The sequence below is a fragment of the Bos taurus genome, chromosome 5 (genome assembly GCF_002263795.3).
Source record: "Bos taurus isolate L1 Dominette 01449 registration number 42190680 breed Hereford chromosome 5, ARS-UCD2.0, whole genome shotgun sequence".
NCBI lineage: Eukaryota > Metazoa > Chordata > Mammalia > Artiodactyla > Bovidae > Bos > Bos taurus.
The window spans coordinates 55,677,206-55,698,419 of record NC_037332.1 but is presented as its reverse complement, the minus strand read 5'-3'; the positions used below and the strand labels follow the sequence as shown (position 1 = coordinate 55,698,419).

The 21,214-nt window shown below is 47.7% G+C and overlaps 3 protein-coding genes across 5 annotated transcripts; 2 read left to right on the top strand and 1 right to left on the bottom strand.

The window, feature by feature from the left end:
* Positions 1 to 1,242: 1,242 nt before the first annotated feature.
* Positions 1,243 to 4,863, bottom strand: METTL1 (methyltransferase 1, tRNA methylguanosine). 3 transcript variants are annotated; one of them, XM_005206562.5, is made up of 6 exons: positions 4,729 to 4,863; positions 3,432 to 3,754; positions 2,485 to 2,669; positions 2,279 to 2,392; positions 2,019 to 2,120; positions 1,243 to 1,850 (listed from the first exon to the last, which is right to left on the bottom strand). In XM_005206562.5, exons 1-6 carry the CDS (start codon positions 4,839 to 4,841, stop codon positions 1,695 to 1,697), a joined length of 993 nt encoding a protein of 330 aa, XP_005206619.1. In that variant the 5' UTR covers positions 4,842 to 4,863; the 3' UTR covers positions 1,243 to 1,694. The 3 variants fall into 3 exon arrangements, with proteins under 3 accessions (XP_005206619.1, NP_001039542.1, XP_024847388.1); NM_001046077.2 differs by having other exon boundaries at positions 3,591 to 3,754; positions 4,729 to 4,848; XM_024991620.2 differs by lacking the exon at positions 2,019 to 2,120.
* Positions 4,864 to 5,404: 541 nt separating this feature from the next.
* Positions 5,405 to 12,937, top strand: EEF1AKMT3 (EEF1A lysine methyltransferase 3). Its single transcript, NM_001103340.1, has 3 exons — positions 5,405 to 5,629; positions 5,748 to 5,859; positions 11,074 to 12,937. The coding sequence occupies exons 1-3, from the start codon at positions 5,453 to 5,455 to the stop codon at positions 11,463 to 11,465; spliced, it is 681 nt and encodes a 226-aa protein (NP_001096810.1). The 5' UTR covers positions 5,405 to 5,452; the 3' UTR covers positions 11,466 to 12,937.
* A 230-nt stretch (positions 12,938 to 13,167) lies between these two features.
* On the top strand, positions 13,168 to 21,210 carry TSFM (Ts translation elongation factor, mitochondrial). Its single transcript, NM_174204.3, is given in 6 exon segments — positions 13,168 to 13,283; positions 13,508 to 13,678; positions 14,477 to 14,605; positions 15,404 to 15,526; positions 18,680 to 18,767; positions 20,616 to 21,210. Coding segments are annotated over 6 exon segments (1,017 nt in total). The 5' UTR covers positions 13,168 to 13,184; the 3' UTR covers positions 21,023 to 21,210.
* The last annotated feature ends 4 nt before the right edge of the window (positions 21,211 to 21,214 follow it).

The window sequence follows — 21,214 nt, the reverse complement described above, 5'->3', positions numbered from 1 at the left end:
GGTCTGGCTGCGGAACCCACCAAAGCTCGCTCCTCCAGAGCATCTTGCCCGGCCTCTATTTAACACTTGGGCGCGGTAGTGGCGACGCCCCCTCCCCGAGCTCCTCAGCCAATCCTCTCTCCTGAGTGGTCAATGCTGGGGATTAGCACCCAGAAACAGCAGGCGGGGCTGGAGCGGCCAAGGCAGCTCCCTTGGGTCTCATGTTACCATGACCCTCTCGGGAGGCGAGGCTTGCCTCAGTTTCTCCTGGGCTGGTGCCCTAGTCCATCAGCCTAAAGATCTCTTCCTCAGAAAGTCTATTTGGTGAGGTTTAGTTGACCAAGATACAGACTCGGTCTCTGGTGTTCCCACCACTTCCCCAGGGAGCTCGGCCCGCTCCACCACCACTACCACCATCCCCGCCCCCCCGCCCTGGGGCCCTCCTCAGGAATTCCCCGACCTCCAGCTCCTCAAGGAGTTAAGAGCCGGAAGAGGCACAGCTGGAGCTCTCCTCAGATTCTTGCCTCTTAGGGCTGCACATTTTCTGTACCTGAGCAGAATTTTTCTACACTGCCACATGGCTCCCCCTGCCCCTATCCCTGCGACGGCCGCCGCCCCCTTCCCCGCCCCGCTCCCAACTGGACAGAGGGCAGGTGGGATCATGGGTTAAAATGGTTTCAGGAGCCTTCATTTTTATTCCTTGAGGAGACGGGGTTGGTCTTTTGGGTCAACAAGCCCTGTCCTACCAGCCATAGGAATATGAGACTTGAGGAGCAGAAATGAAGAAACTTATTGCAAACTAGAAAAGTTGAGAGATTTTTCTGGGCTCCTGGACAGAACAAGGGCTCTCAGGTACAGAAAAGGTGCAGCCCAATGAGGCAAGAATCTGAGAGCTCCAGCTGTGCCTCTTCTGCCTCTTACTCTTTGAGGAGCTAGAGTTCTGACTCTCCAGCTGACGCAGTCTCCTGTGTGTGTGTGTGTGGGGGGGGGGGGGGCGGTTCTAGTCAGCAGCCCCTTTCCACTTTTAGCCTCAGAATCCTCCCCAGTTCAGCTCTTTGCTCCTTACTCCCGCCCCCCTCCCTCCCCAAGCAGGTTCAGCGCTAGTCAGTCAGCTCTGAAATTAAAGCAAAGGTCAACAGGAGAAGGCAGGGGGTCTCCACCACCACACCCAGGATCTCCAGAGACAGCAAGAACAAAGGGAACACGAATTCCCCAGGTCAAGTCTTAGGCAGGGAGAGGATGGGAGTGATACACACTCTAGCCTTTCCTCAAAAACATAGCATGTTATGTGCACACACATACATGTTACCCTCAGAACCATAAAGCAAACATGAGCAGGCAGGTGATCTGAGTCTAGCAGGCAGTGTAGATGGACAGTGGAGAACTGCATTCCTCACTCCAGCTGAGAAGGAGAGCTCCTAGGAGAAGGGAGTGCTAAGGAAGAGCAAGTCTCCACTTCTTTCCAAGGATCCCTTCTGGTCCAAGGTCTTTTGACCTTCCCAGTCAGCTGCTTTGGGTTTCTGCTGCCACTGGAAGGGCAAGAAGGTAAGAGGCGTCTGGGGCAGTCCTGAACTCCAGGGTCCTGCCCTGGGCAGCTCTTCAACTTGAGAGACTGCTGCCTGCTCTCTCTGTAGCAGGCTTGGCTGGGAAGGTCCAAGGGCCTGATCTCCTTTCCAGTCCCCCAAATATGGGGTTCCACTAAGGCAAAGGCAAAGTCAGTGACCAGGAGGGGTAGGAGTGGGAGTCACTGCCGGGAGGGCGGGATCCTGTATTCTTCGGAAGATGGCTGGGAAGTTCTTTCCTCCATTGCGTAGAACTTTCTTTCCCTCCTCGGTTGAGGTGCCCAGATGTCCCACAATGGGGTCTTCACTCTGGGAGAAGGAAGGGTCCAGTAAGTCCTCGCCCATCTTTCAGATTGCCCTGGTCCCTAGACATTCATCCCATCCTCTGGGCATTAAGCTGGATTCAAAGAAGACAGAACCACTCTGGCAAGGATCTTTCCGTAACTCTCCACAGTTTCTCTTAGGCTCCCTACTTACCAGCTCCTCCAGAGGCACACGCTCAAACAAGGGGTGCCCTTCAAAGTGGGTGCACATCCACTCATGCAGCTCCAGCACGTCAGTTATGGTGTACACCAGCCCCTGCACAGGCAAAGTCACTCTGGAGGGGGCGCTGCGAGCGGTCGAGCAGCAGGGTGATGGGGATGGTGGTGAGCCCCCAACAAACCCCCACTGAATTCTCGGTTGGAAGGCCCCTTATTAGACCCCTCACCCCGTCCTCCCTCCTGCTCTCGACTCACCCCAACTCTCAGCACGTAGGCATATTCTGCCAGCAGTGTGGGACTGATGATTCGCCACTTGTGCTTCGTCCGCTTGAAATGTGGGTCAGGGAAGAGGAAGAACATCTTTGTCAGCTGTGAGACAGATGAGCACCAACAGGATGGTGAGAGCCTGGCCTCCACACCCCACCTGCTTACCAGCCTAACCCCCTGGGGCCCGGCCCCACCTGGCCCTTGTGGAAGAAGTTAGGAAGGTGCTTCATGGCATTGCTGCGGAGACAGGCGATGTTCTGGAAACCACCTCCAGGAGCGGCTCGCAGGGCCCGGATCCGGTCTTGTACATAGTCTGAGACTTTCACCCGGATCTCCAGACCCAGAATCAGCGTGTCTGGGAACAGCGGTGACAGTTCCACTGGACACAGAAATAAAATCAACCTCATCCTTACAGGATGTACAGCGGGGTCAACATGGGAAAGGAAGCCTCAATCAGCAATTACCCAAATCAGGAACGGAAAGTGTGGCCAGAGAGCTACCTCTATGGATAGCTCTGTGCTGAAAAGGCTGAGGGACACCCCAAAATTGTCACCAGAACCGGAAGTGGGAAGGCCTGGCAATACACATGTCTTCGCACATGCTTTAAAGTCTTCACAGTGTTTCCACACATTGTCTCACTTAATTCTCATGACATTATGTGGTAAACTGCAAAGATGATAAAACTGAGTGTGGGAAATGGCTGAAGCCACAGAGCTAAGAAGAGGCAGAACTGGAACTTGGAACCGTGGTTTCCCGCCACCAAGTACTATGCTCTTCCTCTCTCTCATGCTGCTATTTCCATGGAAGAGCTCGACATAGAGAAGGAGGTCTAGCATGCATGGCTGGGACAACACAGACGATATAAGAGAAATCTGAAAATAGTATCTTGGAGAAGGAATGAGTTCTGGTGAGGAAGGGGGAAGGGAGAGAGGGGTGGAATCCCCGAGAAAGACAGTTCAGGATCATTGGCCACAGCGACTAATCTCTGACGCTTGTGCTGACCAGCTCACTGACCCGGCACCTGGCAGGTGAAACGGCTCATGTAGGGACCAGAGCCAGAAGCGGGGCCAGACCAAGACAACTCAAGTTCTAAGAGGCTTTGAGGCAGCCCCCTCCCTTCTCCTGGGCGAAGGCCACAGACCCAGAGTAGAGGGAAGGTGGAGGTTCTTCACAACGATGTCACAGCAAGCAGTGTCTGGTCCGAAGGGGAAAGGCCAACTATGGCCCCCAGCAAACCTGCTGAGGTGGCAGAACCTAGGCACTGCCTCTCCTTGCCCCAGAGAGAGGGCCAGAGTGTTACCTAACAGGCCGCCATAGCCACAGCCTATGTCTGCAAACTCCACTTGAGCCTGAGCTCTCTTTTCTTTCTTATCCTTTGGGTCATCATGGCTCTGATTTTGAGGCAGTGGAGCGAAGAACTCTGGGTATAGCTCAGACCAGTCCATGTCCTCTGGTTTCACAGGGCTATCGGAGAGAAGACGAGAGAAATGTGGTTACGCCACTGTGGAAGTGGTACTATGTGTGTGGGTGGATGGGTGAGGGTGGGAGATGCATGAGAGGAGGGTTTCTCAAAAATTCTGTAAGAGTGGGCCCTTTGGCCTCTAGGGAGCACAATGGAAACCACCCTTAACCCCCAGTATGAATCATCGGCCTATCATGGGGCCCATGACTGTGATCCGCCTATCTCCCTTTCCAGGGTTGATGTGACTGTGCATCTCTCCTTTCTGGGGTTCAAGTTCCCCTTGTCCCAGAGACTGGCTGCCTAAGGCACTGGGACTTGTCTTTGCTGAAGTTCTCTGCGGGAAGAGGATGGAGTAAGGTGTGGGTGGGGTTGTGTGGAAGTTCCTCTTTTTTTAAAAAAACTGATTTTATTGGAGTATACTTGATTTACAATGTTGTGTTAGTTTATGCTATAGAGCAAAGTGACTCAGTTACACATATACATATAACCACTCTTTTTAAGAATCTTTTCCCATATAGGTCATTACAGACGATTGAGTAGAGTTCCCTGTGCTATCAGGAGGTCCTTATTAGTTATCTACTTTAGTAGTGTGTACATGTGGATCCCAGGCTCCCAATTTATCCTTTCCTCCAAGTTTGCCTTTTGTTAAATTTCACAGATGAAACTGAAAGATGGAAACTACATTCTTCCTCCATCACTGTAGTCTCAGGAAAAATTTCTTTATCTTCCCAGCCTAGCAATCCTACCCAGACGTTGGCCAGAACACCACGCCCCCTGCAACCCGCAAACTCCGCCCTCTGCCGAACCTTACCCACCCAGACCCCCGCGCCACCACACACAAAACTGACGTCACCCAGCGATCCTCCCAAGCGTACCCTAAACCCTCCCAACCATTCCAACACGATCGCTTTTCCGGGCTAATCCGAGAAGTCTGCCCTCCTCTCGTTTCCCTGCTCGCCCTGCCTCTCTCACTCACTAGCGCAGCGTATGATCCGCCATGGGGTTGGAGTGAGCCCGCTGCCGATAGTAGCGCTTCTGAGGCTGTGGGGCCTCGGTTCCTGCTGCGTCCCCAGTCTCGGTTCCCGCCATGATGTCCAGAGCGAGTTTCTCTACGGAACCCACGTGGAGATCTAGGCTCTGGACGCACGAGAATGACGCAGTCAGGCACGTATGCTCAGAGGCCTCCCCTTAAAGCCCCAGGAGTGAATTCGGCTGGGCTGGGCAGGGAGGACCGCACCGGGGCCCCGCTGGAGGGTGCCTCCGCGCCGCTGGTATTTAACTGGGCTGGCAAGGCCAGACTCGCACCCAGCCTCTATCGTTAGCCTTCTTCTGTTTGGTCTGGGTTACTATCCCTGTTGCAGGCCCCTGTGCACCCCGCAGGTGAGAGGGGTCCAGGGACCCCGCTTTCCTAAGTTGAATTAATCCTCGTTCCTCTCCCCTCCTCTCCTTCCGAACAGTGCATTGCGTCCGACCCCCTGTAGCCCTGTGCAAATCCCGTCGGGTGTGCGCTGGGGACCGGAGCCAGGGAGGTAGCTCCTCATCCCACCTCCAGGAAGTCAGACTGGAGGAAGGAGGGCAAACTTGAGGAGGCGGGGCTCGGTGCCACGGGGCAGCCGTGGGGCTCGCTGTCCCCCATCCCCCACCCCGCTTCAGATCAGGGATCCGAGCGCTGGCTGGCGTCAGGGCACTCTCTCGGCCAGATGGCAGATTCCCGCCCAGATCCTGAGTCAGAGCCCGATTCGGTGTTCCCACGTGAGGTCGGGCTCTTCGCCGACTGCTACTCGGAGAAGAGCAGGTTCTGCTTCTGTGGGCACGTGCTGAATATCACGGAGAACTTCGGGTCCCGCCTCGGGGTGGCAGCGCGCGTGTGGGATGCGGTGAGGAGTGGGCGGCCCTGGGCTAGGGTCCGCGGGGAGGTCAGACCCCGGACTCCCGCTCTCCCATAATGGAGCCATCCCCGCTGCAATCTTATATTTTCTGTTTTTTCTCCTATAGGCTCTAAGCCTGTGCAACTATTTCGAGAGTCAAAATGTGGATTTCCGAGGCAAGAAAGTGATCGAACTGGGCGCGGGGACTGGTATCGTGGGAATCTTGGCAGCGCTGCAGGGTGCGTGAGCTTTGCGGTGGAAGCGGGTGAGGGGAATGGGGATGTAGAGAACTTGTCACTTCCTGGATTCTTGAAAGAGGGAGGGGAGTGCTTTGGGACCAACACAGTGTTTTCTTTATAACAAACAATTTTTTTTTTTTTGCCCCTGCCTGGTCCTGTGTGCCAGACAGTGCTGATTCGCTGTTCTGGCACCCATGGTGATTGACTTGGGGGGTGGGGGTGGGCAGAAAATAAAATTTGGGCAGGCCTTAGTAGGAGTTTTTCCTACCTTTTTGCGATTTCCTGGACAATGCTGTCAGAAAAAATCTTTGCTTTGGATATGGTCTAATGTTAAAATGTCTATATGGAATTACTCTCTAGAGGGAGCGATCTGCAGGTATTAAACCTCATGAGTGCTTTATAACTTCACTGTGAATATATTTTTGATTCTTTAGGTTTTGATTGCTTGGGAGGAACAAGCTTATGAGTTTTTGAGGGTTAGGCTGTGTTTTGTGGGAAGTGGTGTAGGAATTAGGCACTGCCGACTTGGGAAATAAAAAGGTAAAAATTCTGCTTTATTTTTGTGAAGAATCAAAAACTACAAAGGAAAAAGTTCCTTGGTTTATAATCTGATGGGCAGGCAAAACCTCACACTGAAAACATTCCTTTAAAAACACTTATGATGACATCTCCCTAGGAATGCAAATTAACATGTCCTCGTTCATAGGGACATAACACAAAACACATTCAGAAAAGTCTTCCCAGTAGCAGGCTTTCACTCTTTTATTCTATTCATTCTATTCTATTCTATTCATTCAACCAACATGTATTTGGAGTCCTATATGTGCCAAGAATCGTGCTAAGTATTGGGATACAGCAATGAGTAAGACAGATTTCCTCTCCCCAAGGAGTTTATGGTCTAGTGTTGAAGATGGGGGAAGATGTTACAGGATGTTATGGAGAGCTATGTGCAGAGCCAGTGGACATGCTCTGGCCATGTCTCCCTTGACTCTCTGGGAATCCAGCAAGAAGATGGTCTATCAGATGAGGAGTATGAACATAGCAGGCTCAGAAAGAACCGAAGGAATGTCACCAGCAGCTTTCCATGAAGGATGAGTGGATAAGTGGGCAGCTATGCTAAAATGGCAGAAAAGATGTATAATATCAAGGGAAACACCTTTCACTTGCTTCCAGACTGACTTCTTCTTTTGTCTTCTGTTCTGCTGCCGACTCAGAAATCTGGGTGTCATTCTCATCCGTTGCCCTCTCCCCTCACATCCTGGCAGTCAGCAATTCCTGTGAGTCACATGTCCTTAATACGTCCCCAATTGTCTGTCCTCTTCCCCTCAACTCTAGTTCAGGCCACTGCCAACTTTCCCGTGGATTTTCACGAGTGTCTTTGAGCTTCCCTAGGGAGAAGTTTGGCATGCCCAAAGTAGATCTTGTGATCTTCTGCCACCAAACCTGTTTCTCCCTCAGGCTTCCCCATCATAGTGAATCACACTGCCATCCAACCAGTGGGGAATCTAGACCCACCTCTGACATGTCCCTTTTTCTCATCCCCATCTCCATTATCCAAGTCTGGCTGATTGAACTCCTAAAAATCTCTTGAAGCTCCTGTTTTTCCATTTGCACTGATGGCTCCCCAGTCCTTGGCACCATCACTCTCTTGGATGGCTACAGTTAATCAAACTGGTCTTCCTGCTTCTACTCCTTGCCCCCACCTAGACCTCTGCTCGCTGCACCCAGCTGGCAGAGTGATCTTCTCAGCACACCTTCCCCATCTTTCAGTGGCTTCTTGCTGCTTTCAGGATGGAACCAGTCCCTTTGGCATGGCCTCCCTGTGTAGCTTCTTTCTGTGCCTCTCCCTCTTGGACTCCTTGTGCTACCTAGTGCTCTCCTGCCAGTTTCTCAAGCTAACTCGGTGTCCCCTTCCTTGGAGCCTTCACATAGGCTGTACTTATACTCTATGTGTATACCCCTCATGCCACTTGGTTAATGCAAATGCCTTCTTCAGTGCTCAGCTCAAACATCACTTCCAAGGGAAGGCCTCCAGGGCACTCCCACCCCCAAACTATCTTAGCTACTTCTAGTATTATAGACACAATTGTGCTGAGTGGTTTCATTTTAAATTTGTTGTCATTATCCTCAGATGTGTCCTTAAATGACGTCCCGCTAGCCTCTTACCTCTCCCTCATCCAATTATTCTTCTGCTCTCCCAAACATCTTATTCCTTACCATTTCACCCTTCATACCTCCAAATGTCTCTCTCCCCAGCCTATGACTTTGTTCCCCAGCTCTTCTGATTGCTTCTTTTTTTCTTATAGAAAATGTCCACAAGTTCCTCTCATAGCATCTACTCACCCAGCTGTGTCTGTCTGCGCTGCCTTCTCTCCTGGTACTGTGGTAGACGTGCTGTGCTCCTAGTTAAGGTCAAGCCCCTCATGCCTCATGAGACCCCAAACCTTCTCATCTATTTAAAGACATTGTCCAAGCAGATACCCTGCTCCCCTGCCTCTCCTGCATTATCTGTTTTCACTTCTCTCTGGATCATTCCATATGTGTGTTTGTGTGTATTATGCATATAAATATGCTATAATTTCTCCTATCGCAGATCCTACACATCCCTCCAGTTACCATTCCATTTCTCTGCTCAGCTTTGTGATGAAACTCAGAAGAGTTAATACTCACTGTCGTTCCTCTCTTCCTATTGTTTCTTCAATTCCGTTCCAGAACACACCCTCACAACCCCCCCCCCCACCCCCAACTTGCCTTCTCCATTCCCGTTGCTCCCATCAAGATTGTGAGCTTCACTTTTGACTGCATGTTGTTAAGTACAGCACTCAGCAGACTTCCCTGACGGTCCAGTGGCTAAGACTCCGAGCTCCCAATGCTGGGGGCCTCGGTTCCATCCTTGATCAAGGAACTGGATCCCACATGCTGAAACTAAGAGTCCGCATGTTGCAACTAAAGAACCTGAATGCTGCAACAAAGGTTGAAGATCCTGCAACTAAGACCTGGTGCAGCCAAATAAATAAATATTAAAGAAAAAAAAAAGTACAGCAGTCAGTATCAGCCCAACTTCCTGGACTTGGCAGTTGTCATTCCCTCCTTGAAATACTCCTTTGGATTCCAAGACACCACACTTCTGGGTTCTACCCACCTTGCTGGCACTTTTTCCATTCTCCTTTGGTGGTTGCTGTTCCTCTTCACAACCGAAAGTCTGAGTGCAATGGGGCTCAGGAGCAGCCCTTTGACCTCTCCCCTATTCTATCTGTATTCACAGCTCTAAATACCCTTTCCATGCTGATGACTCTGACTCTCTTACTTATATCTCCAGACTTGTTTGTATAACCTACGGCCTACTTGATACCTTCCTGTGGTTGTCTGATGAACATGTCAAACTTAATGTGTCCAGAAAAGCATGATTTTCCTGTCCAGCCTGCTCCTCCTGCAGCCCTCCTCACCTAAATAAATGACAATTTGATCTTCTGATTGTCAGGCCAAATATCTTGGAACCAGCCTCTCTCTCTGATAGTGCATATCTAATTTGTCAGAAACCCCGTTATTGACTCTACCTTCAAAATGTATTCAGGATCTGCCAACTGCTGCCCTGGTTCAAGCCATATCACTTCTCACCTGGGTAACTGTAGCCGCCTCCTAACTGGTCTGTTCTGACTTTGCCCCTCCGTAGTATTTCCTCATCGCAGTAGCCAGAGTGATCACTTTAGAGCCATTCTTCAATTCTTAAAGCCATAAAGTTTATGACACTCTTCCATTACAAATTTTCCAATAGCTTCCCATCTCACTCAGACTAAAAGCCAAACTTCTTGGTTGCTTTTTCAAGGCACTATCTAGAATCTGACCCCTACGATGACTTCTCTCACTTATTTTTCTCCAGCTACAGGCATTCCTACTGGTCCTCAGACTTGTTAGGTGAACTCTTGCCTCAAGGTCTTATTCTTGGTCCTTACGTTTATGGCTGTTTTTTTTTTTTGGGCGGGAGGGGTTTCTAAGCTCTGTCAGTCTTTCCTTCCTAATGTGTTTTACCTTGACCTCTTTTCTTTCTGTTAGTCCGTCATTTGGTACCTTTTAATCTGAGAGACCCATAGAGTCTGCCCCATCACTTTGTACAGGTCATTGCTCAAACATAATCTGCTCCCTAACTACCAGTTTGAAGCTTTCCCTAACTACCCCGTTTAAAGTGACATTCCCTGCCCTGTCCCTCAAGCAGTTCTTATCCTCCTTCCCTGCTTCAGCATACCATCTGATTTACAGTGTGTTTTGTTTCATTTTTGTTGTCATTGTCTTTAGCCACTAGACTGTAAATCCTAGGAGTGGAGGGATTCTTGTCTGATTGGTTCACTGCTGTATTCTCAGCACCTGGCATATAGGCACATAATGACTATTAATGGGAGAATGAATTCTGAATATTTCCTGTTTCTGTAATAATCACCATGATTATGACTAAATAGTATTTTGCATTACCTCACTTGTCTTCGCCTCTATAACAAATCTCAAGGAAAAAGCCAAGGTCTTGTCTGGCTCACCTCTGTACCCTCAGAATTTGGTAGATGCTCAATACATGTGCTTACTGCATGAAGGAAGGTTTCTGAAGTCCTAATCTAATCATCGTCACCCTCTGCTTCTGCCCTTAAACCTGTTGCCCTCAGGATGAAGCCTGGATCTCCTTAGCATGTCATAATGATTTTCCTCTGTACTCTCATGTCTTAACACATTTCCCTTCCACCTTCTTTGAGGTCTAGCCTTCCTTGCATACGCCGTGCTCTCTCATCACCAGGCCTTTGTACTCTCTGTTCTCTGCTTGAGAAGCTTCACCTGACTAACTCCTCCTTGCCCTTTAAGGCTGCTTGTTGAGGTCATGTCTTCTGGGAAGCTTTCCAAATCCATGAAGGCTGGTTTGTGTCAGTAGGGGGTGGGTGCATAGCCCACCTCCAGCTTAGTCCTGCCCAGGCTTCTGCTGACATATGATTGTTGTGTGTTGGGCAGAGAGGTTGAAGATTAGCTCAGCGAGAATGTTGATGTTGTAGAATGTAGAGTAATGAGATGGCAGTGGATGAAGCTGAGGTTAGGGCAGCTAAAATCCAAAGTGTGGACTTTGGGCAGTCAAAACATTATCCTCTAGGCCTCGAGGTCTCTGGACCTTCTAGGCAGGAGCTGAAACCCCTTGGTTGGTCCCTCTGACTTGCATTTCTCCTCCTTCCTCTCTCTCAGGGGGGGATGTTACCATCACTGACCTACCCCTGGTCCTAGAACAGATCCAGGGCAACGTCCAGGCCAATGTGCCCCCTGGAGGCCGGGCCCAGGTCCGCGCCTTGTCCTGGGGGATTGACCAGCATGTCTTCCCTGGAGACTATGACCTGGTGCTGGGGGCTGATATCGTGTACCTGGAGCCCACCTTCCCACTGCTGCTGGGGACCCTCCGACATCTGTGCGGGCCCCATGGCACCATCTATCTGGCCTCCAAGATGAGAGAGGAGCACGGGACAGAGAGCTTCTTTCAGCATCTCCTGCCCCAGCATTTCCAACTGGAGCTGGCCCAGCGGGATGAGGATGAAAATGTCAACATCTATAGGGCCAGGCACAGGGGACCAAGACCTGCTTGACGTCACCCTTCTGCTCCTCTGAACCCCTCGTTCTCATGAAGGAACTGCCATATCTCCAGAGCCATAAACATAAGGACCAAAAAAAGATGGATCTCCCTTGCCTGTCTTTCCTCCTTCCCTCATTGTTTCTTGAGAGCCTCCTGGGAAGCTGCAGGGAGGGGCCGCTTGTTAGGGATACTAGAGCCCTTGCTGTGAGGGCTAGAGTGCAAAGGAAATTCCCAGTTCCTGTTCTCAGCAGAGGAAGATGAGAGGGCAGCCAGGATTTTAGAAGGGGAGGTTAGGTGGGATGTAAACAGTGGCTGAAGAGAGATAGTCCTGATCCTGTCTGTCCAGCCACTGTCTTTTTATACAGAATGGATTATTTTTTCCAGATTCTATTAGAAATTTTTTTAAAGGAAAATAAGCATTAAAGATCTCTCCTGCATCCAGAGAACATGGGCTTTTGCTGGGGGGCACTGGGAAGCAAGAAACCTTAGAGCACCCACTTCTTGCTTCTAGAGATAGTCTAGTGGAACAGTGGCTCTAACTGGGTCAAGTCTTCCTAGCCCTGAAGTTGGGGTTAGGCCGCAGAGCTGACCTTTGGACTGTAGCTCCTTCAGTCTTTTTGGAGTTGGAGTCCTGATCGCTAAGTTCCAGGTTCTCTTTGATTTTTGGGGGGGGTACCTTTCCAAGCCCTGTCAGTCCTTCCTTCCTAATGTGCTTTGCCCTCACCTCTTTTCTTCTCCCACTATGGGGCCTCTGATTGGTCCTCTCTTGACTTACTCCTTGGGTCACACATCACCTCCTGTGGCCTCCTAGCCTCCATTCACTCCCATTCAAACTGTTTTGTAAACTCTTGTAATCTTCCACAATCAGATCCAATTAGCTTCTGCTGCTTCCAACAGAAGCAAGAATAAGCTCTTCTGCTTGGTACTCAGTGTATCCCATGTGATCCCAAATTACCCTTCTATTTCATTTCCTACTGGTTTCCTACATGTGTTCTAACCTCTGGCCAAATTAAAAAAGGTCTACTCTTTGTTCCCTAAACCCACACCAAAATTCTCTGACTTCTTCCTTCATTCTGATGATTCCCTGCCTATATTTCTACCTCTGAAAATCTTCATTGCTCTTAGCCTGTCTCCTGAAAAAAGCTTTATCAGAGCCTCCTGTTTGAATATGATTTTTCTCCTTTGAGACCCTTTAGCTCTTTGTCTCCTGGGGTTTTATGTACTTTGTCTTGTGTGATCATTTGCTCCCTATTTTCTCACCATCAGATCACCTTAGAGGGTAGGGCTATATGGTTCCAGGCACACATCAAATATTTCTGCTTGTTCAACAAATAATTTACCTGGTTTGTTGGAAGGACACCCGTCCTCCTCCCTAGGTGACCTTGGTCAAACTTCTGAACCCACTCTCCTACCTCACAAGTTTGTCAGTGAGCCATAAATAGATACAGAAATAAGCATTGGAAATAAACATAAAGTCTTACCACGTGTCTTGTGTTGTTATTTTGTGACAACTCGGTTTCATGTTTTCCATTATTTTACCTCTGGGGAATAACTCTCTTGTGAAATATAGTCTCAGGAAACCAAGTAGGGAAGGCGAATGCGCCCCCTAGACAGCAGGTGGCGCTGTCCCCGCTCGGCGCGTTCTGGTGCAGAGTTTTGGCCCCGCTGCCACGCCGTAGGCCCGTGGCTTCATAGGTGCGCCGACCGGCTGCACTGTACGGCCACCGGAAAGATGTCGCTGCTGCGGTCATTGCGTCTCTGCCTGGTCGCGCGGACCGGGAGCTGCCCGCTGAGCGCTCTTGGCCCTGGTCCCTTGCTGCCTTCCTTGCAGGTCTCCCGTGCGCCCGGCACGCTCCCTTCCCCTCCCCTGGCTGCGTTCGGCTCCATCTCACCCTTCTCCCCACCTCGGTGCCTCTTCGTGGTCCAGCGTCCCGGCGCTGCCTTTCCCCCCACCTCCTGGGCCCGTCTCTCCTGAAGTCGTTCACCGGCCGACGTGCTCCCTCCCCCGGAGCTCCTCGCCTCTTCCTGCTTCTCATCCCTTCTTATTCCCTCCAGGCCGGGCTCCCTCTGCTTCAGTCGCCCCAGCAGTGGCATACTTTTCACTCTGGATCCTGGCTGTCCTCGGCTTCCAGCAAGGAGCTTCTCATGAAGCTGCGGAGGAAAACGGGCTACTCCTTTATAAACTGCAAGAAAGCCCTGGAGACTTGTGGCGGGGATCTCAAACAGGTGTGGGGAAGGAAGTGGAGGGGATCGGGGGTGAGGTACTCGGGCCCGATCCCAGTGCTTTCCAGAGGTCGCGCCGGGGACCGTAGAAATCACACTTGCTGTCCAGTGGCCCATACACAGTCCTACACAGGAGTCTGACTTAAATGGCAATCTCACCCTTTGACTCTTACCTGTTTTGAAGCAACTGACTCAGGGTCCCAGGGCTAACACACTGTTCCATGCAAGGCTGTTATAGTAGTCAGACCAACGACCAACGCTCAGATCCTGGTACCCTCACAAGAATCCCCGCGACCTTGGATACCTTACTTAATCTTTAAGAGTTCTTTTTTTACATAAAGAAAATACTGCTATCTCCCCCATAGGGTTGTTGTGAAGATTAAACTTACCCCAAATACCAGGCATGGGACTTCCCTGGTGGTCCAGTGGCTAGGACTTCAAGCTCTCAGTGCAGGGGACCCTGGTTCGATCCCTGCCTGGGAACTAGGTCCCACCTGCCGCAACTAAAGGTTTGCATGCTGCAGCTAAGGATCCTATATGCCATAATGAAGATGGAAGATCCTTCATGCTGCGTCTAAGATCCACAAGCCAAATAAATAATTTTTAAAAATTTAGTAAACATGAGGCACAATGTCTACTGTTTGGCATTTGGTGGTATGCTGCCAGTAAATGATAGATTAGTTTCTGTTGTAGGTTAGAGGAGAAGGAGAAAGAATTGGGGACCCTGAAGATATTTTAGAGCCCCATTCCTTTCTAAATTCTGTGCTTATGTCATCCGCCCTTTATCTTTTTTGTTTATAGGCAGAGAGCTGGCTCCATAAGCAGGCCCAGAAGGAGGGCTGGAGTAAAGCTGCTAGGCTCCATGGGAGGAAGACCAAAGAAGGTCTGATTGGGCTGCTGCAGGAAGGAGACACAACTGTGTTAGTAGAGGTGAGTATCAGAGTTCTAGATATCAGAAGCAACTGTCTCCTTGAGTGCGAGCTTTGTGGTAGATCTTTGCATTCTTAAAGAAGAGGTGTATGAGAACCATAAAAGCTAGTTAGAATTAAGCCCGTGAGACCCCAGTTATTAGCTCTGAATTCATTTAAGTATAGACATGCACAGGTTGTCGGTGAGGGAAGGCCTATTAGGATAGCCCAGAGGGTCTCCAGCCTCCAAGCTACAGACTGGTACCGGTCCATGGCCTCTTAGGAACTGGGCCACAGAGCAGGAGGTGAGTGTCAGGTGAGGGAACGAAGCTTCCTCTGTATTTACAGCCTGTCCTGATTGCTTGTATTACCAGCTGAGCTCTGTCTTCTATCAAATCAATGGTGGCATTTGATTCTCATAGGAGCTTGAACCCTGCTCTGAACTGTGCATGTGAGGGGTCAAGGTTGCGTGCTCCTTATGAGAATCACAAAAGTGGTTTGGCATTGGAGGAGCCCAGAGAATGAGAGGATTATGGCTTGCGGGCCCAGGCAGGCGTGAACTTGAAGTGAATCCTTTGGGGACATTACGGAACCAATCTCTGAAGGTGCAGGTCAGTGCTGACTCATTATTGGCACAGCAGGGATCACTTCATTAAGTTTCTGGCCTCACGCTAGTGGAGCAACTGTAGCTTTAAAATCCCACAGACATTTGTTTCTGTTTTATTGGATCTGCTGCCTGTTCTGTCAATACCTTGCTTTAAGACACTTTTGGAGACTATTAGTAAACAGCTTATACAACAGTATCAATTTATTCCCATAGGTGAACTGTGAGACAGATTTTGTTTCCAGAAATTTAAAATTTCAACAGTTGGTCCAGCAAGTAGCCCTGGGAACCCTGTTGCATTGTCAGAACTTAAAGGATCAACTCTCCACATACAGTAAAGTGAGTTTTGGGGTTGTCGCCAGCATGCTGGGTTTGTTCCTCCCCTCTTAGGGTCTTTGCTGTTCCATTTTTTCAGATGTTCTCATGTCTCACTTCCTTATTTCATGTCTCTGCTTATCTCTCAGGAGAGGAGTACCTTTCCTCCCATTGCTCTGTCCCCTTATTTTGCTTCATTTAAAATATTTTGTTATGGTGCTTATATATTAAATTTATATTTATTCATTTCTTGTTTGCCTTCCACAATAGACTATAAGTTTCATGAGACAGGAAATTTGTCTTTTCACTAGTATGTCTCTGGTGCATGAAGGGTGGGCCCAGCACTTGGCTGGGGCTCATTACATCTCTGTTAATGAATGAATGAATGCCCATGGGATAAAAATCCATCAAATCAGGTGAAACTTTGTATTTAGGAATCTAGAATGTCCTAAGAAAAGGATTTCTAAATACTGGTCCTAGAGAAAGGCACAATTGAGGAGACCGAACATTTTCTTTTCTGTAGAAGGATCAAGGAAGAAATTATTGACATATCCGTATGCCTTTGATCCATCCTTATTGTCAAAACAAAAACAAACCAACTACTCACAACAATTTTTTTGTTTGTACCACCCTTTTCCTTCTATTTATCTTTCTCTTGAGATCTTGTGATAAATGTTAATTACTCCTGATATTGTGCTGTTTAGTCGCTAAATCGTGTCCAACTCCTTGTGACCCCATGGACTGTAGCCCGCCAGATTCCTCTGTCCATGGGATTTCCCAGGCTAGAATAGTGGAGTGGGTTGCCATTTCCTTCTCCATTGTAGATTCTTCTTGTGTATTGAATGTGGTAGGCTACAATTCATCATATAATCCATTAGTCGTTTTAATGCTCAAATTATCCCTGGATTTGACCAGTATAACCTAAGCCTGTGCAAGCTGTCTCCATTGTCTCTTTGGTATAGCTTATTATTTTCCAAGTATTTCCTTACTTTTTGGCATAACAAAATATTCTGGGCTTATGTCATACTTTCCTTGCCCCCATCCATGGAACTGGCCACTTCTACAAGGGGTCTTGATCCTTTTTGGTGGGGGAATGGTTTTTAGAAACAAAGATCTGGGCATTGTGTGTGTGTGTACATGCTAACTCTCTTCAGTCGTGTCTGACCCTTTGCGACCCTGTGGACCATAACCCACCAGGCTCCTCTGTCCATGGTATTCTCCAGGCAAGAATACTGGAGTATGGAGAAAGTAACATGAAAACTTTCATTACCATATGTAAAATAGATAGCCAGCAGGAATTTGCTGTGTGGCTCAGGAAACTCAAACAGGGGCTCTGTATCAACCTAGAGGGGTGGGATGCGGAGGGAGATAGGAGGGAGGTTCAAAAGGGAGGGGACATATGTATACCTATGGCCGATTCATGGTGAGGTTTGACAGAAAACAACAAAATTCTGTAAAGTAATTATCCTTCAATTAAAAAATAAATAAATTAAAAAAAAAATACTGGAGCAGGTTGCCGTACTCTCCTCTGGGGAAGATCTGGGCATTGGGTATGCTTAATTCTACTGAGATGTCATTGCTGCTCTGCTCTTTCAGCAGAGCTAGAAGTGTGTGTGTGTGTGTTTCAGTTCTAATCCTGCACCACAGGCTCCTTCCTTTTCTTCCCGCATTCTGTAATTTATACCTTTCTTCTCTCATAGTGAATGCACTGGCTCCCAGCAACTTCAGTATGTTTGCTTATTTACTTGCTGTACAATGCATACACACTTTGTTTCAGAGTTACTATCCCTGATCACTGCAAGTAATAAACCTACTAAGTAGTTCAAGATTCCTTTGAGGTTCTTTTTGTCCTTCCTTGAAGTTATGTGGTCAAAGGACTGTATCAAAAATAACTTGGATTAGTTGTGTTCCCCCTTTTGAAGTTATGTTATTCCTTTGAATCTTTGTTTCTGTTTGGTCAGTGTTAGAATCTTTGTTAGAATCTTTGTTTCTGCTTGGTCTGTTTGTTTCTGTTTGGTTTCTCTTTGGTCAGTGTTCATTTTCACTCCAAGTCCTCCTTAATTTTATCTTTGAATATGTAAAACTAATGAAGTTCTGAAAGTTAAAACTGTAATACCTCCCCCCAACACACACAAGTGTTACTCCCCCTTCTCCCTTCTACCCCATTCCTATCCACTCTTGGTAGATAACCAACTTCATTGGTTTCTGGTTATCCTTTTTGCAAAAATAAGCAAATTCATCCTGGTGGCTCGGATGATAAAGAATTTGCCTACAATGCAGGAGACCCAGGTTGGATCCCTGTGTTGGAAAGATCTCCTGGAGAAGGGAATGGCTATCCGCTCTAGTATTCTTGCTTGAAGAATCCCATGGACAGGGGAGCCTGGCGGGCTGCAGTCCATGGAGTCACAGAGTTGGACATGACTGAGAGGCTAACACTTTCATACAAATATTTATTACACAAATGGTGATATAATACGTATATATTCTTTTAGTTTGCTTTTTTCACTTCATATACCCTGGAAATACTCCTTACCAGCTCATGGAGGCATCTTTTCTTTTTTTTCAGCTACATAGTATTCTATCTGTGACTGTACTGTGGTTTATTCAGCCAGTCTCCACCTATGTTTGGACTTTTAAACTTTACAGTATTTTACAATTAGAAATATTTGCTCAATGAATAAGTGTGCGTATGTACTTTTGTATCATTGGAAGAGTATTACAGTAAATTTCTAGAAATAGGATTGCCAGATCAAAGGATAGAAGTATATGTAATAGTTTTGTTAGCTATTATCCAATTCCCTACCATTGGATTTGCACCATTTTTCCTCCCTACCAACAATCCACTAACTTTTTAGCTTTAGTATTTTATGATTGTATGAAAATATTATTCCTGATTTCTAGGAAGCTACATTCTAAGAAGTTAGGCCAGAGATTGGGATGGATTTGGGGGTGGAGTGTTGATAGAATAAAATATTTATAAAAGTGGAGCTGTTATCAATTGTTAATGTCCTTGGCTTAATGAAAACATTCTTTGTACTTAACTGTCTTAAATAACTTTCTGAGGAATAACCTATAACCTATATTTTTGCTTAGTCTCTTGGTAATTTGAACTGTACAGACTGACTCATGTTCATTTGTACTGAAAATGACTCTTGTTCATTTTCTTTGCACACTTAGGGCTTCTTGAATTCCTCTGAGCTCTCTGAACTTCCAGCAGGACCTGAGAGAGAGGGTTCTCTCAAGGATCAGCTGGCTTTAGCAATTGGTGAGTATTTGTAAGGATATGGAAACTGGAAATTAAGAACTGAATCTCCTGGTATCTTTGATATTCCTCCAAATCTAGATCAGAAATTACAAGGTCAAGTTCTTGCAAAGGTCAGACAATATGAATGCGAGAGGTGGGTTGCGTGTTAGAGATTGGTGAGCAGTGGACACCCTGAAAAGCTCACATTCCACTGAAGGAAACCATTACCAAGCCACCTGATAACTTTGAGGGAAATAGGATTCCATTGTCATCAGAATTTTTTAATTCCTTTAAACGGATTTAGATTTGTATGAAAAAAAAAATCTTAGTTTTTAGCTGTTTGCAGCTAATTAAAATTAGCAGGTATCACTGCTGACCAAACAAGGCATGTCTTTAGGCAGAGATGGCCTTTTGACCTTTGGTTGACTGCCTATCCACTGTGAAGGAAATAGTCCATCAGAGGTTGTTTCACCTTTACGAAGGGATCCAGGAATATTTCAGGGCATGGTGTTTAGGAAATTGTCCTCTCTTTAAAAAAAAAAATCTGATCCTGAGTTTGTGAAGGTACATTTTTTCAGAACCACTGGCTGCAGGAACCGCATCTGGATCATTGTGGTGGGAGCAGCAGGGGTTTTGCCTTCCTCCTGTACGACTTTGATGGGAGGAGGGAAGCAGGGCTGGGGTGGAGCTTGCGGGAAGTCACTGCTCATCTGATGTTTCCAGTCAAGGCATCAGTTCTGTTTTTATCATGTCGTCTTGAGGTATGTATGATGTTTCAGTGAGTCATGGTTGAGAAACCAGCCAGCCAGCCAGCTGTGTATGAAACTTCTTAAGAAATTCTGGAAGAATTGGGTGTTTCAGCCTTGTCAATTTCTCAGAATTGACTGTTGGGTAGGTGCTTAGAGCTGTTTTAAGATCCCTTTTGGTTTATGACTTCTATGACTTTTAGATGTAACAATGGCTAATTCAGGGGTATTTACCCAGACCCCGTTATTTTCCTACCCTTTCCTACCCTTTGACATATTTGGGCTTCCGATAGGAGGGGATAGCATCCTGAGAACAGTGTTGGGGGAGGGGTGGAACTAGAATCTGGTTTTGGTTCTTACAAGTAACTCCAAAGATGTTATCTTTTTATTTTTGATGAAGGGAAGTTGAAACCACCAGATGACATGGGGTTTCAGATTTTCCAGGGCTTTTAGTTTGGGATTTTCCCCCCAGTATAATGGATGATCAGGAGTCTGTGTCAGTTACGGTGGTTTGGGGGAGGGGTGGTGATTTGGTGGGGAAAAATCCTGAATTGAGTCAGATCTGAGTTTGAGTTCCAGCTGTGCCATACATTAGCTCTGTAGCTTTGGAGAGGTTCCTTAAGCTCTCTAAGCCTAAGTTTAATGTAGTGATGTTAGCCAGATGGGAGTACTCATATTAGAGGGCCAGATACAGTAATAAGTTCTTTTACACCTCTTATTTATTTCTCCCAGTAACCCTGCCTTCATGTTAAGTGACATGATCTCCATTTTGCAGATGAGAACACAAAAGACTTGATGAATTAGTAAATGGGGTTATATCATTAAGTTATTTGCCTAAGGTCGTGTGGCCAGGGTCTGTGTGACACCAGAGTCTGTGTTTCTAAATACCAGCATGGCACCTGATTGGTGCTCCATAAAGTAAGCTCCATTTCTCCCACCTTCTCCCCCCAAACCCCTTTTCCTTTGTCCTGAAAATGGTATCTTTCCATCTTACGGCACATCCACAGTATAAATGCAGACGACTGTCTCCCAGGTTTGGCCACTGCTGTGCATATTTTGGTACTACCATGAGCATTGTATTCTGGAAGCATGTTTTTTTTTGTTTGTTTTTGCTCTCTCACAGGGAAACTGGGAGAAAACATGATTCTGAAACGGGCTGCATGGGTGAAGGTGCCAGCTGGTTTCTATGTTGGCTCTTATGTCCATGGGGCAATGCACAGCCCCTCACTCCACAACCTGGTGCTGGGGAAGTATGGGGCCCTGGTCATCTGCGAGACGTCAGAGTTGAAGGCAAACCTCGCAGACCTTGGCCGCCGCCTTGGGCAGCACGTGGTGGGCATGGCTCCCCTCTCTGTTGGCTCCCTGGACGACGAGCCCGGGGGAGAGGCGGAAACCAAGATGCTGTCCCAGCCATACTTGCTGGACCCTTCCATCACACTGGGACAGTACGTGCAGCCCCATGGGGTGTCCGTCGTAGACTTTGTGCGGTTTGAGTGTGGAGAAGGTGAAGACGCAGCAGACGCCGAATAGGTCCCAGAGAATTTGGGCCCAGGAGGACATGTTTATTCTTAACCCTGGACATTTACAAAAAGAAGTTTACTTCCTAAGCCTCTTCAAACCCAGAATTTGTTTTTCATTTGAGTTTATAAATGAAATTATATACTTTGTGGGTAAAACTATTAATAAAATTGTTAGGTAATAAAGAAAGTAGAATCTTTTCCT

What these genes read in the sequence shown, in the direction of transcription:
- METTL1 (XM_005206562.5), bottom strand. Translation starts at nt 4,841, where the DNA reads ATGGCGGGAACCGAGACTGGGGACGCAGCAGGAACCGAGGCCCCACAG. An exon ending in GCGGATCATACGCTGCGCTA is followed by an intron (nt 3,755 to 4,728) that starts GTGAGTGAGAGA and finishes TCTCTCCGATAG; the next exon opens with CCCTGTGAAACCAGAGGACA. An exon ending in GTGTGCCTCTGGAGGAGCTG is followed by an intron (nt 1,851 to 2,018) that starts GTAAGTAGGGAG and finishes TCCTTCTCCCAG; the next exon opens with AGTGAAGACCCCATTGTGGG.
- EEF1AKMT3 (NM_001103340.1), top strand. Translation starts at nt 5,453, where the DNA reads ATGGCAGATTCCCGCCCAGATCCTGAGTCAGAGCCCGATTCGGTGTTC. An exon ending in CAGCGCGCGTGTGGGATGCG is followed by an intron (nt 5,630 to 5,747) that starts GTGAGGAGTGGG and finishes TTTCTCCTATAG; the next exon opens with GCTCTAAGCCTGTGCAACTA. An exon ending in AATCTTGGCAGCGCTGCAGG is followed by an intron (nt 5,860 to 11,073) that starts GTGCGTGAGCTT and finishes CCTCTCTCTCAG; the next exon opens with GGGGGGATGTTACCATCACT.